The 18,723-nt window shown below is 45.6% G+C and overlaps 2 protein-coding genes across 3 annotated transcripts in view; one reads left to right on the top strand and one right to left on the bottom strand.

Annotated features, from left to right (window-relative positions):
- The window catches only part of LOC135370737 (NAD kinase-like), a 110,210-nt gene extending 100,833 nt beyond the window's left edge, over positions 1-9,377 (bottom strand). The window contains exon 1 of one of the 2 annotated variants that reach the window (XM_064604553.1): positions 9,263-9,377. Coding sequence is in view for 1 of the 2 variants with exons in the window: in XM_064604556.1 (XP_064460626.1) it covers positions 9,263-9,264 (2 nt within the window). In the remaining variant the exon portion in view is untranslated. The remainder of the gene's footprint in view (positions 1-9,262) is intronic. The other variant, XM_064604556.1, reaches the window with a different exon arrangement.
- LOC135370736 (espin-like) overlaps positions 1-18,723 on the top strand; it is an 85,127-nt gene that overhangs the window by 47,679 nt on the left and 18,725 nt on the right. The window contains exons 3-4 of the mRNA XM_064604551.1: positions 6,843-7,026; positions 15,076-15,258. Of these exons, the coding sequence (XP_064460621.1) occupies positions 6,843-7,026; positions 15,076-15,258 (367 nt within the window). The remainder of the gene's footprint in view (positions 1-6,842; positions 7,027-15,075; positions 15,259-18,723) is intronic.

Raw genomic sequence — 18,723 nt, 5'->3', positions numbered from 1 at the left:
GAGAGGTTCGCGCAGTGCGCAGAACCACCGCGGCTATCCCTTACCTACGCAATGGTATAGCGAACGGTGCATTAAAACTCACTCTTATCCACTGATTGTTTCCGGTTGATACGGTTCGACGCGAGCCACGTTATCAACGGTCTGGTAAAACTCACTAAAATTATATCCGATTCCATTTTAACGTTGCTCTTTTGTGTGCTCAGCTTGTTCTGGACAGGTTCCAGTTTGGGTCGCAAGTGTTTCCGTGTGGCTCTGGTGCAAGGCAGTGAAGATTACAAATGGGAGTAGTACCCTCCTAAAAGCTTAAACAAATTAACTACATTAATTAAATTGTGTCAAATCATCAAATCAAACTGTATCATTGTGTGCGATGGTTAGCCTTCAGCGTGTTATGAACTCTAAAAACAGAACTTCACCGCATAGCACGCTGTGCGCCAACCACTGCGAAGAATGTTAAAATTATCGCTTCTGATTCGCAGAGAGAGGTGGGCGTACACCTTTTTGTGGCAATTTGGATATATGAAAATTGCCACAAAAAGGCGTACGCCCCCCTCTCCCTTCGAATCAGATTCAGAAGCGATAATCTAATCATTCTTCGCAGTGGTTGGCGCACAGCGTGCTATACGGTGAAGTTCTGCTTTTAGAGTGTGCACTCTTTAAAATGAACTTCACCACATAGCACGCTCCTAGCCAACCATCATCCCGAGTGACATCGTTCTCTCCCATGGTTTGTTGAAAACGGGAGGCGTACGCCCTTTTTGTGACAATTAACATTTTTGTGTCACAAACACAAGTGTAACACAAGTGTCACAAAAAGGCGTACGCCTCCAGTTTTCAACAAATCAGGGGAGAGAACGATGTCACTCGGGATGATGGTTGGCTAGGAGCGTGCTATGTGGTGAAGTTCATTTTTAAGAGTGTGGTGAAGTTCTGTAGGTCCCTTAGAAGTCGGCCCAGTACGCACATTCCCCCAGAGCGTTAGTCGTAACGTCGTCCACCTCTGTGAGGTCCGACAACGGCGAGCTCTTTCAGCAGCACCACCACCACCACCTGTATTAAGACAGCAACCAGTTCGATCACCTCCACCACCACCACCTCTTAGTAAGACTACACAACTGTACACATGCTAAAATGAAATAAATAATAATAATTCTTATTACTATTGGAGGAGGTCTATAGTTTGTCAAGTAGGCCTGCTTCTTTTACTGTTGCCTATTTGTTGTACACTCTTAAAAAAATGAACTTCACCGCATAGCACGCTCCTAGCCAACCATAATCTCGAAAGATATCGTTATCTGCCCTGCTTTGTTGAAAACGGGAGGCGTACGCCTTTTTTGGGACAGTGTCACAAAAAAGGCGTACGCCTCCCGTTTTCAACAAATCAGGGCAGATAACGATATCATTCGAGATTATGGTTGGCTAGGAGCGTGCTATGCGGTGAAGTTCATTTCTAAGAGTGTAGGTCTGTTGCGGTGTGGTACAGGTCCCGACAAAAGTTTACGGAACGCGAGAGCAGTGAATGTTCCCCTCGGTGTGACACCCTATACCGGCGAGCAGAAACGGGCTAGTTTACTCGTTCAGAGGGGTGAGCGAGTGCGCTGGTATAGCGACACACCGCGGTAGTTTCGGTATCGCTTGAATGTGCCCGAAACGTGGTTTGAATTGGTGTCGCTGCCGGCGCACTCCTCCACCCCTCTGAACGAGTGAACAAGCCCGCTTCCGTTTGCCGCTAGGGTGAACATGCACTGCTCGCGTGTTCCGTAAACTTTTGTCGGGACCTGTACATATACGAAGAGACGAGTAGAATCTACCAAAACCTTGTGTTACCCTCAAACCGAAAACTCGACCCCCCCCCCCCCCCAAAAAAAAAGGAAAGGAAAAAGACACCTTATAGGACATGCCAGGAATTTTGAACTACTCCACAATTAATTAGTCCAGCTCAAGAAAACGTGGCGACCCCTCGTGTCGGAGACACGGAAGAGGGTTAAGATATAAAGCAGAAGCCGGGGGGGAACCTGTTTCGTTTCGGGAGGATTGTTTCTTCAGTCGTGTCTCGTAAAACAGGGTCCGCTTCGTGACTCGTAACAGTGCAGAGATGGTCCGCCGCCTCCTCGGAACAACTGGCGTCTTGTTGTGTTCGGAGGTTGAATCGACGCTATTCTGGTCTCGTAGAAAATAAGATGGGAAAATGAAACACGAGAAACAATGAAAGATGAAAGTCACTGAAAAGGTTAGCCAGCTGTAGGGATCGAACCCACATCTTCTGGATTACATGTCCAGGGCTCTTGTCCAGAGCTCTTGTCTTGTGTTTGTCCCTCCTATGTTGTTCCAGCCTCAGAACATCAGTTCTCTCATGGTCACGAGAAGCAAGAGATAACTGATGTTCTGAGGCTGGAACGACATAGAAGGGACAATCACATACAAGGCCTCAAGATGCCTAAGAAATTAACGATGAACATCGTTCAACGAGAAGCAAGTTCAACTTAACAGCACTTCAATATACACAATCAGTACGACTTCGAAGTAACAAGTGCACAGTGTTGTTTGTGGGCCCAACCAATTAAAATCAGATAAATAAATAAATGAAATATGGTACATATAGGTGGCCTTTTTTTTTTATCCTGTGTTAGCGCCGCCAAGCAGCTGTACATAACTATGAGCGGCGTACAGATGTGGACAAATGGAGAGAGGACAACAGGAAGCGGTGGGGGACAGGGTTAGTGTGCGTCCAGGGCCGACTTCAGAGGGAACTGTGCAGGCATCCGTCTTCAATTTTATGCTACAGGCGGAACAAGCAAAGAACGAACGATCTATGACGTGCCATCTTCTTGCTAAACAATAAGGAAAGAGAGGAGCAAGTTAACAATAACTAGTGCTTCTCGGAATTAAATGAACGGGATCGTATGCGAAGTTTTGCAGTGTTGGGGAGTACACTTTTTTAAACTTCAGGGTCGACCAGGGGACTAAAGTGGAGATTAATTGCAATTTGAGGAACTGGAAGCTGTTACTGCTCCGCGGTTTACTCTTCTTTTCTTTTTTTTTTTTTTTTTTTTTTGTTGTTAGAGTGTATAAAACGCATAAATCTGCGTTCGCGGATATTATTAAGCATTAACAACATATTAGACATGACCAATGACAGGCAGCTCCCTGCCGCGCTCCATAAATCACGAAAGACTCGACAGATGAATCGCGTTCCTTTTATATCACTGTCAAGGTAACGGCATCTCTTATTCCGCCAGGATTCATTTTTGTTCTTTATTGCAACTCTGTGTGGCGATCCCGAGGTTTACGTCTGAAGTTTTAGGGCGTGCTCACAGCATTCCGCAGTTGTTCCACACGGACATCAATCAAATCAACGTTGTAGCGTGATATCGCAATCACAACATCAGAAACTGCACTGCATGCTAGGCATTCTTCTAATACCACCTCTGCTTGTTCCGCCTGAGCTTTTTCCTATTGAATCTTCGCCCCATATCTCTATAGAAGTAGAACAACACGCGCATTTCAATTAAAGGTTAGACGCAAGGCGAGATTTGTGGCAGCTTACCGTCGTATAATGTGAATCTCTCCTTGACAGTTTTCCGTGGCATTCCTTTTGCGAGCGTCTTGCAACGGGGTTACCTTGAGAGGTCGGTCTTTCACTCGATATAAAAACTATGCGAGTAAACAAAGTGGAAAGGGAGAGAGCAAAAAGTCGGTTACCTCTGTCCATGGAATCGCAATATCTTTTACACCATTGAACTTACGCGGCAGGACAGGAAAGAAAAGAAAAGAGAGCTAAACTGTATGTTGGGTCCCTGGGGGACATATATAGCATTCGTTTTTCGTATTCGAAATTTTATGGAAACATTTCCAGCTCTTATTTGCGGGGATAAATTGCGAAAATTAAAAAGGCACTTAAAATTTAATGAATTGTGGGGTTCTATATCAACACTTCCAACGGTCGGTGAAGCGTATATAGTCTAGTAGCAGTAGAAATTTTATTACGATATTTATTTTGTTGCGTTTTTACGAGGGCATAAAACGAACTTCTGTCGTTGCACTTCTAGTAAGTGTGCCGTCTATAAAGTTCATTCCAACGGTGTCACAAATGGCAAGACACCTCAAGTGCCTTAATGACGTCATCATTGAAGATCTGTCAGTTTAATTCATCGTATCTCACTTTAACCACCGCTATACGTGCAAAGCCGTGGCTAATGGTAACTGACGGCAGCTCGCTCGAAAGCCAGTGCGGACGAATAGACCTCTCCCTGTTTGTAAACAAATGACGTCATAGTGTCCGACAGCGCCACAAATTTGGCAGACTTGAACTACGCTCGAAGCTAGAGGGCGAACACGGTCGCGCCCGAAAGCCACGGTCTTGGGGGGTTGCGTCGGTCCCTGAAAGGGTCGCAACATTCGGTCCTACTTTTCTTTCAATAGGAGGCAGCGAACAAGTGCCCATTCGTGGAACCCGGCCCTCCCCTTCCGATTTGTTTCGGTGTCAGTCTGTCTACCAACGTCATGATGACGTTTCTCGGGTAGAGGTCTATTCATGGAAAGCTGTATTGCCATCCGTGATTCGATCGATTCGATCGCCATCGATTCTGACAGAAGGAATGCACAAACTGCACCAGTTTTGTTGGAATTCGATTCGCAACAAGGGTAGCCTACCAGTCTCGAGGCATTACCACCTTTCATGCGCCCGCGTAGTACAAGTCCGATGTGCACGTGGAGAACCCACCACCAACATGATCGTGGCGCTCGTCTGCCTGATTCTGGCTGCTCTCGTGACCCACAAGCACAAGGCACGTGTTTTTGTTAGAAATTTGATGCAGCGCGATGGACCTGCTCCGCGCCGTCTATAATACTCCGTGTCCACTTTACGGCGTGATCGATTGGCGGCTACTGAAAAAAAAAAAAAAAAAGAAGAAGGCGGCGAGCCGGATGGAACCCTTCAGAGATTCGTGTCAACGTTGTTTCATACGTGCACCGACAATATACGGGGTGTTTTTTTTTATTTTATTTTTATATCCGTTACGGATTAAATAAACTGTGAGAGCGGCAATGATGCTATTTTTGCGAGTGCGAAACCGGGCCAGACCTATGGGAAAAGCACGCAACTATTGGACGACCAATTAGCTAAAATTCATTAATCAACTTATTAATTAGATGCTTTCTGGGAAACGCGAGACGGCAGAGTTGGGGCCAGTTATTACTCAAATCGATCGTCCTTATTAAACGCCCTCAGAAACGAACGTACCTCGAGATATAAATTTCCAAATTTCGCTATGCAAATGAGCCAAAAAACAGAAAACCAGTGGCATGGCCGAGTGGGCTGACTTTTCCTTTTGACCTACCTCTTTTTTTTTTTTTTTTTTCGTGATAAAGTGGGCTAGCCAAAGTCGTGCTGAAGACTGGGAGGTGACACGGGTTCGAATCCTACCACCGGCTGTGCTGTCTGAGGTTTTTCCTGGGTTTTCCGGTAGACCTTCCAGACGAAAGTCGGCACAGTTCCCCATGAAGTCGGCCCAGGACGCATACTAATCCCCCTGTCCCCCACTCCTTTCTGCTGTCCTCTCTCCATCTGTCCACGTCTGTACGCCGCTCACAGCCACAGTTGCTTCGCGGCGCTAACACGGAATTTAAAAAAAACAGAAAAAAAAACAGAAGTACGCACTTTTCGAGCGCAGAAACAGCGACCAGGCAATCCGCGTCAGAGGGCTATACATGCTTCGGAGCGATGGAGCTTATTGGAATAAGGCGCTAATCTGGCACCCAGGGGACATCTAATTAATAAGTTAATCAATAGATTTCAGCTAATTAGTCATGCGTATCCCACCCGCAAAAATATAGAATCAGTGTTGCTCTCGCATCATTTTTTTAAAATCTGTAACGGATATGTATATAAAAAGAAAACAGCACGTGAATATATTTCCATGTTCTTGGATGTGCTCACTCCATACTTAGATGTGTAGAGACACTTTCAGAACACGGGTCATTCGCATACTGACAGAGTGCACTATATAGTGGTAACTACAGTTTTATCACAACTCATGTAAATCGCAACTCCCTTGAACTAAGCAGACTCAGATTTTACAGCAGCGAACCCTCCAAAGCGCCGCGCGGAATCAATCCCTGCTTGCTCTGTTCGTGACTCCGAATAAAACGAGTTTTGAACAAACCATCGTAGAAGCAGGAGAGTTTGGCTGGTTATACCAGTATCCATTAGAGCGTTTGCTTATTTAAAATCGCTCCAGGTACTATAGTGTTAGTGGTTTGGTTGAGAAGATAAAAATGTGGTCCAGGATACGGAGCACATCCTCCTCAGGTGCATGCTCCAAGTATGCCGACCGTCGCAGGACACTAGAAGCAAGCCTGGTTCGCCTGGACGCCCGACCATTTGACCTTGTAAAGCTTCTTGGTCCACAGCCATTCAATCATCAAGCGGCAGCATTGAAAGCGCTCCTACGTTTCCTTGAAGAAACGCATCTGATTGACATTTTGTGACACTTTCTGGTTCCTGGTTTGTGACAACTGACAAGTGTACCCACGAGTTCGGGATGTTTGTCTCCCGCCTCCCAACTACTGGGTTTTCTCCTTCTCTTTATTTTTTTCATCAAACTGCGGCTAAGTGGTCTGCGGTAGCCAGTCTGACTCTGTGTGACTTAAATCCCTTTTTTTGGTTTGTTTTTCTATCACATCACATCACATCACAACACAGAAAAATGTGGAGAACGCTATAGCAAAAATGTATATTCGACAGGCTGGTCCAAGCCACGCCAGGTTGTGTTCGCGAGGTCTTCTACGTGCACATTTTGTAATACGTGCGGTTGACCAATCGACTGTCTCCAATGTTTCAGGGCCAACACTCCCATGGAAAACCACGTGACACCAGTGTATCTGGCCGCCCAGGAGGGCCATGTGGAAGTGCTGCAGTACTTAGTGACCGCCGCCAACGGAAACCTCAACACTCGGGCCAGAGACGGCATGGCACCTCTCCATGCTGCGGCTCAAATGGGAGCCCTGGACTGCGTCAAGTGGATGGTGAGACGCTTACATTACGACTGACTATATATTTCTCGTGAGCAAATATAAGGTCGTGAGGCTTTGTGCAAGGCGCCTCAGCGACGTCCCTATACCATGTCTATAAAGGCTTCGAGGCATCGGACGCAAGCTTTCAAAACAGAGATGTCACGTGATCATCCTTCACCGACGTACGGCGAAGGAGAAAAGTAATAACTTAGCTTCGGGTCTTTCGAGGTCCGAAAGCGCTAAATTGAGATGTGAGGGACACAGACTATGGGACTCAGTCTCCAGCTGAAAGTATATGAACAAGGTAAACTGGAGATGCAGTATACCTTTCATCTCTTGTGGTTTCTGTTCGCATTCTTGCACAATAGCGATGGTAAATAAGGTAACACAATAATAACGGTAGAAAAATAAACGTAACAGGAAAATAGCGGTGGCACGCGAAGTCCATGAGCGCAAAGATCTGCACGAACTTCGAGGCAATTCTTTAGTGCCATCCTCGGTAGCTTTTCCAGTGCGCTACGAACGAACAGCGTTGAGGACAGTAACGCGTGACCGATGCATTACCCGAGCAGTACTGAGGACATCACTGAGGAATCTCGGCAACATTTCGCGCACTCCTTAACAGAGAATCGCCGGCTCCAGCGGCCGGCTCTAATGCATGGCTGCTTGCAGTTATGTTTTTGCTAAGACCGACAACAAAGTTCAGTTTGTTAGCGAAGCTGACTTCGCTTCAGAAGCAAGCAAGCAACATTACAACATTGTTATACTGGATTAATAGCACGTGTGTCTTATAGTCTGATACTGTAGCGCACTAAAGTCGGGTATTGTTTCTAAAGTTGCGCCAGCTCGCGGAGACTCCTCCCCAGTATGACGCGTAACCTGCATCAGCGTTACCTTATGTCCATAAAGGAAGCCCGTTAAGGACGCCCTACCGTCTGCTCTCGGAAATACTTTTGAGTCTACAAGGCCGAGACAGAGGCTTCATCACTGAACAGTTCATGCACAAACGATTGACAAGTCACGGACGATTCGAGCAGCGACGCCGTTCTGTCAATCAAACAATGATATTGAGCGTGTCATCCAGCACCGGGCTTGCTTTCGGCTCATGGCGTGCGTCAAGTCCAACGCAGCTGTCAAATCTGCAAGCTCAGCAATGCGTTGACAGTCAGTTGAAAGAAACCGCCTTGTATTCGGAACCGCTATCGTGCACATCTTCCGATTTACTCATCATCATCAACAACAACAACAACAACAGCGTTATATTGGTGACGATGATTGGAGTGTTTCATCGCCATACACTAATTGGGGGTGGGGTGGGGGGTAATGGCCGTTTTTGCCCACACAGAAGAGTGCGTCGTCGCGACTATAGCAAAAAAAAAAAAAAAAGAAAGAAAGACGGATGGAGGATAGATGATCAAGTGTGGAGATGCATAGAGGGTGCATAAGGTCGTCGGGGAGAGCAAAGTGTTAGCGGGGTCGTTGAGCAAGACCCGCCTTCTGCACAAAGAGAACAAGGTTTCTTGCTTCACCACATAGCACGCTCCTAGCCAACCATCATCCCGAGTGACATCGTTATCTTCCCTGATTTGCTGAAAATGGGAGGCGTACTCCTTTTTGTGACACTTATGCAGAAATGTTAATTGTCACAAAAAGGCGTACGAACCGCGCTTTCCACAAATCAAGAGTGATATAGGTGTCACTCTGTACAATGGCTGGCGTTCAGCGTGCTATGTGGCAAAGCTTTGTTTTACGAGTGTAGACGATATTCTACACTCTAAAAACAGAGTATCACCTCATAGCACGCTCCTAGCCAACCCCCCGAATGACAACGTTCTATACGAACGAACGTTCAACGCAAGCAATGGGTACACTCTTAAGAGTGAACTTCACCACGTATCACGCTCCTAGCCAACGCTGATTTACTGAAAAGGGGGGGCGTACGCCATTTTTGTGGCTTTATGTTCATAATAGTTCCTAATTGGCACAAAAATCTCGTACGCACCCAGTTTTTCAGCAAATCAGTGGAAAGAAAAATGTTACTCGGGATGATGGTTGATGAACCTCACAGTGAGAAGCAAAGTCCTACGTTGTCCAAAAAGGTTAGTACTTTTACTGAAACTCCCTGAATGAGACCAGGTTTGTGAGACCACGTCACGATAAGTGCCGATAAGCTTGGCGCACGTTTAATAATTGCCATTTATCGTTATTTGTAGAGTACTATAATTGTATCAAACAGACGGACACTTACATACAGCTTCAGTCCTGTATACTTGTCTGCAGCAAGGGAGCTTTGGTCTCCGATGAGATTCCTGCGTGCACTTTGTGACATGAAGCCGGTCACGCCAAAGACGTTCGGTTGATCGGTCCTCCAGCAACGTCAATTTCATACCGAATATGTCTGGCGAGATAGAATAAGAGGAATAGTAGAAATGTAAAGACATTAGCAAAATATAGCCTTGAGCTCGTAACTGGTGCAAGTGATGTGGAGTTGCTGGACACACACTAGCGGAGCCGACATCTCCATTTTATTTTTCTTTCAAATCAATCAATCGACCAAATATTGTGAGCTGTAGTAGATTCGAGGAATATGTCGCGCCTAACACAACAACCAGCTCGAACTGCTGATTCATAACAGACAATTATTTCTAATATGCACACGCATAGACTTGCACATACACACGCTCAAATATTGCTATATACAGAAATATCTATATATTGAAAGGGGAAGTACGCTTAAAAAATATTCGAAAATTTAATATTAATACTTATATAATCAGAAGAAGATAAAATAGATAAGCGGATATAACAAGCGGAGCTAAGGTCAGGCAAATTCTGTTTTGTAGTCGATTATACTTGGTTTGCAAGAATAAATTTTGTAACTTCTACGAATATCGTCCTGTCCGGATTTCGGAAAGTAAGTGGCGGTCAAACGTATTTTCGTTTTTTTAACCGTTTTCTCACGTCAAAAATATAAGTAAAATTATTGTAGTCCTTACCGCCCCCACTGTCCTATACGTATTATTCTCGAACTATACCTAACAGCTCCTACGGCCACGGATATTGAGATAGACAGTCAAAGTTTAACGGAAAACCATCAAGGATGTTTCCGCCAGTTTCACCTTTTCTCTTTCGACAGCGCGAAGGGAAGCATTCAATTAATGAGAGAAGAAACCATTAGGATGTGGCGGAGCATGCCAATCAATGTTGCCTCAAGCATTTTTTTTTCTCTCCACCACTCGTTGTACGCACGAATCCTTTCTACCAACATCGTCCTCAACAGATCTGGGCCAAAGACACGTATCGATTGATTAACGGGCCGAAATTGGAGAGAGTAAATCACACTCTTAGCCCAAGAAAACGTGTTTTTGCCTTTCCCTCTCTTAGCAGAAGCCTTCTGCGAACTGTCGTCTGCTCCTCGTGTAGTATCGGCCTGTTTCTGCAAACGCTGATTTTGTTGTCCGTGCGGGATAACATCTATTTTAGAGTGCTGCTACAGTTCTTCGATCTTCCACCTGCGGATTATACTGGAATATTGCTGTTTCGAAGTACAGCAACTAAGCCATCGCACATAGCGAGCGTTTTCTACAGGTTTCACTGTGCTTCTCCGACTCCACAGGCTTCCAAACTCAGCCTCCCTCAACATTTCTACCACCTTGCCAGTTCTACTCATCTTACCTTCCCCCCATAGCTGGGCGAAAGTGAAACAGGGAGAAAAGCAAAATGGATTGCCTTCATAATTGCATAAGCTAAATTGGAAGCCATGCTACCGGAACGGGAGGCAGATTGGAGACCTACCCAACGGCAAGGTTGCTATGTACCCACACCAGTGTTGTGCAGCAAAGAAAGCTGTCTCGTGTGATTAGAGAAGTGGAGTGACCGAATTATACGGTTGACCGACCGCCGCTGGAAACTCGGCACTGTTGGATTGGTGTATGTATAGACGTGACGGGTGTTTCCAGTCGTGGTGTTTGTTGGTGCTGGATGCTGGAGATAAAAAGAGGATACACTTGCCTACAGTTGGGTAAGGAGAAAATTGGGATTTCTCTGCGACGAAATCAAGCCTTTGATTGTGTCTCGAGCGTGTTTTGATTGGTTTTGAGATTGTGATTGTGACTGACTTGTCGATGCACTATTGAAATTTTGCTTCGCTAAAACCTGGCTGCTTCGGAGGTAAATGATGGATAGGGAGTTCAAGTCTCTCTTCTTTTATTTTATTTTTTTACTTTTGAGTAATTCTGAATACGATTAATCTTGCTATTGAAATGTTCAAAACACACCGTTACAAAAACTCTTTCACTGCCTGGAAGAAAAGGCATATACCTACTTTGTTTATTTTATAGTTTATCTGTTTGTATAACGTATGGAAATCGAATTGTCAGGTATTTTTTTCTGTCTAATGTCCGTTTATATTACTATTGTATTCGTCATTACCAGATGCTTCTTCAAGTCACACAAATCACTTATTTTGGTTGAATAAATAGGACTTAATAATCTAGGTAGGTCCCGTTTCGGCTTTATGGTGACGTAAGCACAGGCTGCTGCACTTTTTTTCTTTTTTTACGTGTAGCGCAAAGATAGGAGCGATTGGAGGCTGTTTGATTTTGTCTCCAGTGCATAGTCGGATTCAATTGTGGGCAACAACAGAAACCCGAAATTCAATTAAAATTCAATTACAAATAATTTAGTCAGTTGAAGTTGAGTTTAGTTGAAGCATTTTGCACGTCGAATCGAAGCATAATGAGAAAGCATATGACAACACTTTCTAGTTTCGTTCAGCGCTAACCTAACATAATTTTGGTAGGCTGAGAATGTCACTTCACTTGGTCAATGTCTTGGTAAAAGTGCCGCGTAAACTATCTCACTTTATGTAAAGTCATTTCGCATTATTTCTTTGATTGGTTGATTTGTTGAGATATAAAAATATGGAGGTGACATTCTTTCTTTCTTTCGCCACAAATTCCGAGCTCATGTTTCAGGTGTGAAATGACAATTCGGCACGCACTTCAAATGTCGTTCAGCTGTCCTCGCCGCTGTGTTCGTCAAAAATTGTACCAACGCAAGACGTTTTTCTTTTCATTTCGTGTTTCTGCTGTAGGCCATGTTTACGCAATTTGGAAGTCTTCCAGCAGCAGCGAGAACAGATCTCTAGATCTCCCTTGATCCATAGTGATTCCGTTCAAGCCGGCATTTGCAACAGAGACTGTTAACCTATTCCGGGCCCAGTGGAAGGACAGTACTCTTTCGAAATGTAAACTCCGAGCCTGAGTAACCTACAGAGAGCAATATGAGCTTTCCGTACCTTCAGGTCAGGTCATATATGGATTGCTGTAGTCAATAATTAATCCAGACTCCCCCCCCCCCCCCTCTCCAACACTCCCTGAATATTTGGCGACACACACCTATTTTTCCTGTGCACCCCCTACATTGCTATTTCAGCTGTAATGACAGTTAAGCTGTCATGACGTAACTGTAATAGTGACCTGCCCCCATTTTTTTCAACACCCCCTACGCTTGGGATGAATAAACCACTTGCCTGTAGCACCCGCTGATACAAATCTTCTTATATCTAGGAGGTCAGAAATAGACGGATAGAATTTAGCTACTCAAAGTGTTCAAGTCCACTCGAGCAAAGGCGGTACACCAGGGGAGTCCATTGCACTAATGCATTGGCGTCTATGACCAAGAAGGGCATTGCCTTTCTTGTGGTGACAACGAGTGTTTCAACTAGCAAACGCTCCAGTAAACAATTCAAATTGTCCACTGCGGCTTTTTATTTGTTCCCACCTTCCCAATACCGTCTATAAGTTGTGTGCGTGGCAGACATATTAAACTATATTACAGGAGTATGGGCCTGTTGTTGGTAATGGACTTTGCAAGAACCAGGGGCCACAGCGACACGGACACAAACTACACTGCTGCAGTATCAGCAAACTTTATTGAACACCAAAGGGGTACCCGTACCCCGCCGGCCTGTTCAGCAAAGGTTGTTATCAGTAGCTTATGCCCTTTCGTGTTCTGTTCGGTGTCCCGGTGAGTCCTAAATCGTACAAGAAACGAACAGAATCGAGAAACAAACATATAGCAGGACTGCTCCACATATGGGTTATTAAGGACGGGAGGATGCCTTTTGCGAGGAAGAGTACTAGGTGAAGGACTAATCACTTAGGACCAATGAATGGAGCACTTACAGGGTAACTACCTATAAAAGTTTACCCACATATGGCTTCTATCCTGGTTGTTTTCCCATAGGAGTTTGGATGTTGTTGCTTATAGCCTTGGATTGCGATGTTGACTATCGGTTTGAAATTTACCACGATGACACGTACCAATCAGAGTTCGACGCAGACACAGGAATTTTCCATCTGCATTGAGTAATTGGCGAGAATATATACAGGGTGTTTGCTCTAACGTGTCCAGAAAATATGTTTAAAGCGAGCGATAAAAGAAAAGCAAGTGGTACTTTTCTGCTACTTGAGTAAGAAACAGGTACTGCTTCACTAGTAGCACCTGTTTCTTAGTCAAGTAGTTGAAAAGTAGCGCTCGTTTCTCTTTTATCACTCGCTTGAAATAAAATTTCTGGACACGTTAGAGCAAACACCCTGCATATATACAGCGCGCAGGCATTTATAGGTTTTTATAGGTGTAGCTATACCCTGTATATCACGTGTGTGACAACCTTTGTTGTTGCCCTCGTATGAAACCGGGTCAATTGGTTCATGGCTTCGCAGCTGGAATGCTCAAGACTCCACTAGCACAGCGCTCCTCTCACGATATTCGGAAGGTCGCACTCGGGTTGTATTGGCATCGAAATGCGTTCGGAGCCGCCACGTGTGAAGTTGTCCCGACGAAATGTGTGTCATTATGCGAAGGCGCTCACATTCTTAAAACATAACTTCAGCACACAACACGATGAAGTCCCATCCTTGCACAGGACGCTATACCGTCATCACTCCTGATTCGTGGGAGGGGCAGAGGGTGCGCAAGTTTTGTGACAATTAACATAACTGCATAAGTGTCACGAAAAAGCGTACACCTATCATTTTCAACAGGTCAGAGACGATATAATGGTGTCATTCGAGACAATGTTTCGCTGTACACTCTAAAAACAGAGCTTCACCGCATAGCACGGCTTCTAGTCAACCGTCATCCCGAATGACAACGATCTCTCCCTTGATCTGATGAAAACGGGGGGCGTGCGCTATTTTTGTTGCAATTATGAACTCCATAATACCACAAAAATGGCGTACGCACCTGTTTTCTGCGAATCACGTGAAAGAACGATGTCTCTCGGGATGCTATGATTGTCAACACTCTTTGAAATGAACTTCACCGCATAGCACGCTCCTCGCCAACCATAATCTCGAATGATATCGTTATCTGCCCTAATTCTTTGAACACGGGAGGCGTACGCCTTCTTTGCGACAAATATAAACAGCATAAGTGTCACAAAAAAGGCGTACGCCTTCAGTTTTCACCAAATGAGTGCTGATAACGATATCATTCGAGATTATGGTTCACTACACTCTTAAAAATGAACTTCACAGCATAGCACGCTCCTAGCCAACAATCAACTCGAATGATATCGCTATGTGCCCTGATTTGTTCAAAACGGTAGGCGTACGCCTTTTTTGTGACACTTATGCTGTTCATAATTGTCACAAAAATGGCGTACGCCTCCCGTTTTCAGCAAATCAGGAGAGATAACGATATCATTCGAGATGATGGTTGGCTAGGAGCGCGCTATGCGGTGAAATTCATTTCTAAGAGTGTAGGACAACGCTATGCCGTGAAGTTAATTTCTAAACTCTAAAAAGCCCAGCTCTCTCTTCGAATCAGAAGCGATAACCCTATCGTTCTTGGCAGTGGTTGGAGCACAGCGTACGTGCTAAGCGGTGAACCTCGGTTTTTAGAGTGTAAAGGTGCAGGAGCGTGCTATGTGGTGAAGTCCATTTTTAAGTGTGTATAGGAGTATGCTAGACAGTGAAGTTCTGTGTAACGAGCGCTGTGGATCGAAGGAACTACCTCATCGACTAACTCGTGCCCTATTTATTGTGAACGCAGGTTGAGGAGCAAGGTGTCGACCCCAACGTCCGAGACAACGACGGCGCAACACCGGCACACTTCGCGGCCAGCCGGGGCCACTCCGAGACGCTCCGCTGGCTGCTCGCCCACGGAGCCGCTCTCTTGCCCGACAAGTACGGAAAGTCTCCGTTCCACGACGCCGCCGAGAACGAACAGCTGGAGGTGAGGATATAGCGTCAAGTACAGCGTGTGTAGGGAGTTTGGTGCCGCTTGAAGCTTTTGCACAGCGTGAAATTTAGAGATTGCGCGAAGGCGGAACGGATTGGCTAACAGGAAGCCTCTTCGGCTGAGGTCAGATGTCACAGGTGGGTGCCAGAGGAAAACGTTAAACAGAGATCGCATTTGTGCTTGCAATAGTTTCCTGTTCTCGCCCACACGGTGCAGTGTACGGCTTATTCACTGACGTCGCACCAGCAGAGGGCACTGTAGCTTCAACAAGGCGCGACCGCCGTGTAGGTACGGCGAAGTATGGTTTTGATTTTCGTTATTCGCAGTCACGTGCTACTTCGATGACCGCATGAAACCCTTTCGATAAACATGAAAGTTACGAGAACACTGTGACGTACATGATTCCATATGTTTTATTTCTCACTCAATCAATGGATCACATGTTCACGCGGTACGCCGTACAGTCACCGTAAAAATCGAATCAGCGCAGCGGTGACTGCCATGAAGGTCAGGACCGTCAGTGTTCAGGATTGGGGGTGGGTGGGGGTGCGGGTGATGTAGGGGGGAAGGTGTGGTCAGCCTGCTCTGGAGTGGAGTCTTGGTGCACCCAGGGGAGGGAGAAGAGGGGAGGGTGAAAGAGGAAGGGGAGAGATGATGGTGGCATAGGAGAGGGAGGGGTGTGCTAACCCTCTTGCTCTGGTATTTGGGTAGTCCAAGAGAACTACCTACCACAGAAAACATGGGAGCATCCCCCAGTAGTATTCATTTGGATGCTCCCTGTACCACGGTAACCACCAGGATTATTGGCGAAGTTACCCCATGACAGTGCTCAGGACCTACAGCATGGCAGCAAGCTAGTGACGTTGACGATCCCCTCTGAGTGACGTCATGTGAATAAACCCTATTGTGTTACAAACTGCAGATCATTGTAGGCAACCAACTTAAAATGTAACGCTTGATAACGTTCACGGATAAGACTGCTATCGTTGGAGACTGACGGTGACACCATCGACTTCAGAATCCGGCTGCACATGAGCTATCTATGAAATTCAGAGCCAAACGACGATAAGCACTTTGAGGACGTAATTCGGGCTTCGTCCACAAAACTTGCATTTCGACGACACGCCATTAGGACCAGCGCACAATCCACGAACACAAAAGGAACACGCCTCATCGCCTACTCTTTCCCGCTCCCTCTCTTTCTCAAGCAGAGTGGCAATGCAGAGACTGCAGGGTTGTCAGATTTGGCTACTTTTTGTCTCTTGTTGGCTGCTTTCTGATTGTCGTGGCGCCGAAATTTGGGCAATGGCGACTTGGCTATTTTATGGCTACTTTTGTGGATACTTCTTCGCGCAACATTTGAGGCTCGGTGTGCACCTAAATCGGGGTAGCTTTCATCGTGGACCACACAGGCACAGGGCTCCACTATAGCAACGGGGATTTATTGATAGACAACAGGTCATGGTATTTACCAACTTCGCTTGTCTACCAATAAATCCTCGTTGCTAGTGGAGCTCTGTATGTCTAACTCGTGTTCTTCATGTGTGTCTTATTTTGCTCCATTATATACGTCAAGATGCAGGTGTACGAACCCAAATATCCACTTTAATTCACGCTGTTTTGTTTGTTTGCTATAGCAAACAAACAAAACAGCATGAATTGCTCTATTGCTAAAATATTGCTCTATTGCTAAAAACTATAGTTTTTAGCAATAGAGCCATTCATTCCACACGATATGATGCATGCACACCACTGGCTACAGAACTGGTCACATACGAGGCAAATCAACTACTTTTGGCTAGTTTCTCATGGTGCGTTGGCGACTTTTCACGATTTTGACCTGGCAACTGGCAATTTGACCTGGCGAAGAGATATCGAAACGATCGCCTGCGATGATTGGACAAATCGTTTGAGGAGATCAGTGCGAGCACGCTCTCTATTGTCACCCTTCTCGAGAAAGAGAGAAAGAACGGGAAGGCGTAAATTTAGGTAGAGTAGTGCCTCAGCCAAATAAACAACAGAGCTAATTATCTTAATTTTCTTTCTCTCTCTCCCTCTCTTTCTGTGACATGTGAGGTTAATCTCCAACGCCTCGGCCTGTTCCGCGGGGTTTCCGAGTTCCACAGAATTCCTCGTAATTTATTTCCTGGGCATACTCCAACGCCGACGCGTGACGCATACCAAATTTCTCCGCTTGTAGCTTTCATCCATCCGTTCTTGTACTTTCATTCTCGCAAATGATTTACCGTGGAACATCCCGCCGTCCTTATACCGTTCGCCTCAAGGACGCCCGACAGGCCACGCACGGAATGATGCTCCGCCATGCAACCAGAAATATATTACATCCTGATAGACTTTCCCATTCGTGGATGTGCCTGCTAAACGTCGTCGGTTTCGACGCTTCCGCTTTCGGTTCTGATGCCTCCCTCTTGGTCAGAAGACAGTGGTGCAACTGGTTCGTATGACTACAGTGTTGCTTTCAATGGGACTTCACTCGTAACGAAAAACGGGGAAAGATAAACTGGGCATATATGACAAGGAATGTCTCGTTTATTGCGCGAAACTAGGAGAAGAGTAGTTGATATTACGGGGTATTCCAGCGTGAGTTGTAATTCCGTCGAACGAAGCCTCGTAGTTTTGGATATACAGGGTGAATTTTGCATGAATTTGAATACTTTGCATGAATCTGAGTACTTAGCATGGTGACTGCAGTCACCATGCAAAGTATCTCACGGTATTTCATCAAGCCAAAATTTCACAGCATTTCATCAAATCAGTTCGCCCTTAGAGATGTCAAGAAAATGAAATAAACTCACAAATGGCAGCATCTCTTAAACGTTAAACATTGAATAAGCTCCATGGAATAATTACATTAAAAATTACGTTCACGAGACGTATCTGAAATATCCTCTCAACATCCAAATATCCCGTCGCGATATGTATGGGACGTTGCTGAGATGTGAGAAAGTGGGTCTTTTGCTAGTCCTATGGATGTGCAAAAGATGTCTACGGGCTCTCTGGACAAGCCTGAATACAAACATGGGCTCCTGGGATATCTGAACATCCACGTTGGGATGTTACTGGGATCTCGCTGGGTTGTCTGTGGTTTCCTGGGTGGGGGGGGACATAGAGATTCGAGCGGTCTGTCTCGAACCGTTCTGTGACTGCGGGCGTGACAAGAGAGCTTGCGACGGCGCTTTTTTCTAGCTTTGGTCTGGGTAGGAGCTATCCCTTAACTTTCCATTTAACCATTTCCTTTTCTTTTTATTAGACATATTACCCCCCCCCCCACACACGCACACACACACACCCGAATGTGCACAGCCAAAGTGTGTATATAGTCCTGTACGTACATACCGTAGATAGGAGTGCCGTTGATTCATACTCGAGGATATTTGAATCAATAGGGGTTCTAAGCTGAAACCACAGACAACCGCACGACCCCTCATCAAGCTCAAC

The sequence above is a fragment of the Ornithodoros turicata genome, chromosome 10 (assembly GCF_037126465.1).
Source record: "Ornithodoros turicata isolate Travis chromosome 10, ASM3712646v1, whole genome shotgun sequence".
NCBI classification, from domain to species: Eukaryota; Metazoa; Arthropoda; class Arachnida; order Ixodida; family Argasidae; genus Ornithodoros; species Ornithodoros turicata.
Note: the sequence above shows the minus strand (reverse complement) of the source record. Positions and strands in the feature narration are given on the sequence as shown.